This window comes from Doryrhamphus excisus, linkage group LG16 (genome assembly GCF_037039965.1).
Source record: "Doryrhamphus excisus strain RoL-2023G ecotype Guam linkage group LG16, RoL_Dexc_Guam_v1.1, whole genome shotgun sequence".
NCBI lineage: Eukaryota > Metazoa > Chordata > Actinopteri > Syngnathiformes > Syngnathidae > Doryrhamphus > Doryrhamphus excisus.
Genome location: NC_136372.1, coordinates 4,700,037 through 4,702,869, shown reverse-complemented (window position 1 = coordinate 4,702,869; position 2,833 = coordinate 4,700,037). Strand labels below are relative to the sequence as shown.

Sequence of the window (2,833 nt, the reverse complement as noted above, 5' to 3'; positions counted from 1 at the left end):
ACTAATTTCACCAGAAAAAAAATAATAGTTGGAAAATTTTAAAAAGAAAACAGCAGAATTTGAAAAAACTGTAATTTTGTTAGAATAAAGTCAATATGAAGTTTCCAAAAGTCCCAAATGTACAAGAGTAAAACTGTGAAAATATGAGTCAAAATCACAGCATTTTATTATAATTTTTATTATAATTTTTATTTAATTTTTAAACTTTTAATTATATAAGAAAAAAAGGAAAACAAAAAGTTATAACATTATGGAAATAAAGCCGAGAAGGAAATTTACAAGAAAAAAATATCGGAAAATTTAAAAAAAAAATGGGAAAAAGAGCAAATTTCATACTAATAATACACTTTTTCACCTACATGACAAAACTGAGCGTTTTTTCTTGAAATATAAATATAATATCTACATGCGTTGATGTACAAACTATGACAGTGGAATGAAATCCTGTGTGCTGCGCGAGTCCATTTTGGATGAATTGTTTGTTTTCTTGGAGGGCGGGGCTAGCAGCCGCTATTCCGCCTGGCGTACGCCTGCCCCCCAAGCAGGTACTCCATTTCTTGGAAACGCATGTTGGACACACTGATGGCAGACGGGCCTTTCTCCTTGAAGCCGGCCTTGAGGTAGAAGGGCACCAGGAAGTCCTCGCAGATGAGCAGAGCCCGGCGGGGGCGGGGCATGCAGCGCAGGTACTGCAGGTAGCGCCACAGCAGGATGGAGCCTTTGCCCTGCTGGCGACAATGGCGGTGCACCGACAGCACGTGGATGTGCACCGTGGACGTGTCCGGCACGTGAAGGGTCATGGCCTCCTTTTAGCAAAAACAAACCATTTTTAATTATTAATTATTCTTTGAAAGTGACGCTTTATATTATTTTTCGTCAGGGCATTGAACCCTGGGGCCTCATCACTTCATGCTCCAGGACTAGCTAGGACAGCTCTATTCTTGGATAAACACTTTGGGTCCTACACCATCCCCTTAGACTAGACGAGAGCTGTCCTATCTAGTCCCGTAGCATGGACTGATGAAGCCATTCTGACCTGTGAAAGCCTCTCTTTGTCCCAGCCCGTTCCAATGATGAAGGCAACGAGCTGGCCCTCCTCAAACCAGCCCAGGGACAGCTCAGGACACTGACTCAGGAAGTACAGGACCTCTTCCAGGGTCAAAGGGCACTCGCCGGACACAGAGATGAAGGCTGGAGGAGGCAAAAGAAGGACATAAGCAGAGGTGATTGGACATAAAGGGCAAAAGGACTGTATTTGAGTCATGTGATTTGTCTCAGCCAATCAGCAAGGAAAGGTAAAAAAAAATCTCTAAAATTAAAAACATCTATACAAGAATTATAAATACCATTGTGTATATCTTCAATAATAGCATCAGAGTAAGTGCTAAACTTATTTTAATTGTCCGTGTATTACATTTTACATTTAAAAACTAGTACTCAATACAAAAAAATGATGAGTTCAATGCATGTTGACATTGGATCAATTATTTATGATGGCTGGTTTTAATGTATATTTTATTCTCTTCTAAATAAATCGCCAAATAAAAGCCACGTTTTTTCCCCCTTAAAAATTAATGCTTATCACCAAATGTGATTTACGTGGATCACATCACATATATATGTATATATATGTATATGTGTGTATATATATGTATGTGTGTGTATATATATATGTTTGTGTATGTATATGTATGTATATAGTATATGTACATATGTATGTATATATGTGAAAATATGTATATATGTATGTGTGTGTATATATGTATATGTATATATGCATATATATGCATGTATATACGTACGTATATACATATGTATGTATATGTGTGTATATATGTATATACGTGAAAATATGTATATATATGTATGTGTGTATATGTATGTGTATGTATATATGCATGTATGTATGTATATATGTTTGTATATCTATATGTATGAATATACGTATATGTGTTTATATATGTATATATGTTTGTATATCTACATGTATGTATATACGTATATATGTATGTATATATATATGTGTATGTATATATGCATATATATGCATGTATATAGTATATGTGTTTGTATAGCTATATGTATATGTATGTATATATGTTTGTATATATGTGTATGTGTATATATATATATATACGTGAAAATATGTATGTGTGTATATATATAAATGTTTGTATATCTGTATGTATATGTATATGTATGTATGTTTGTAAATATGTACATATATATGAATGTGTATGTGTGTGTGTATATATATATATACACATATATATGTGTATATATGTGCATATATGTATATATATATATATGCATGTATATATATGCATATACGTATATATGTAGTTCAAAGAATTTTCACTTCAGTATAACTATCAAGTATATATGTATTTTTCTCGGAAAAGTTAATCTACTCGTAGAATAGACAAGAACTACATACCTTCTCTCTCAATTTCAAATACACTGATGGCGTCCTGAGGCGTCAGGTTCCTAAACTCGCTGGCGGGCAGCGTGTGTCTCCTCTGCCTGAGCGGGCTGACCACTCGGACGGGCGTCTTGAGGAAGAAAGGTTTGAGGAAAGGCGAGCTGCTCAGCTGCTGGGTCATGATTGCCTGAGTGGTGACAAGCGTTGTCAACAAGGTTTTATCCTCCAGCCTCCTGAGGAGGTCAGTCTTCATTGGTCCTCCTCATCCTGTCTGCTCAACCAGTCAAAGGTGGTCCTCCTCCCAAGACCTCCAAGTCCCCACAGCCTGGCCTAAACCCTGCCGCACGTGTTCACTCCTTGTCATTGCCAGTCATTTTCCTTTTCGGAATTTTATCGTACTTCTACGCCCTT

The 2,833-nt window shown here is 36.4% G+C and overlaps 1 protein-coding gene across 1 annotated transcript; it reads right to left on the bottom strand.

The window, feature by feature from the left end:
- Positions 1 to 377: 377 nt before the first annotated feature.
- Positions 378 to 2,603, bottom strand: aanat2 (arylalkylamine N-acetyltransferase 2). Its single transcript, XM_058049187.2, has 3 exons — positions 2,438 to 2,603; positions 1,037 to 1,191; positions 378 to 806 (listed from the first exon to the last, which is right to left on the bottom strand). The coding sequence occupies exons 1-3, from the start codon at positions 2,601 to 2,603 to the stop codon at positions 501 to 503; spliced, it is 627 nt and encodes a 208-aa protein (XP_057905170.1). The 3' UTR covers positions 378 to 500.
- Between the last annotated feature and the right edge of the window lie 230 nt (positions 2,604 to 2,833).

Coding starts and splice junctions, on each gene's coding strand:
- aanat2 (XM_058049187.2), bottom strand. CDS start 2,603: ATGACCCAGCAGCTGAGCAGCTCGCCTTTCCTCAAACCTTTCTTCCTC. Junction 1,192..2,437: donor ATTTGAAATTGAGAGAGAAG/GTATGTAGTTCT, acceptor TGCCTCCTCCAG/CCTTCATCTCTGTGTCCGGC. Junction 807..1,036: donor ACAAAGAGAGGCTTTCACAG/GTCAGAATGGCT, acceptor TTTTGCTAAAAG/GAGGCCATGACCCTTCACGT.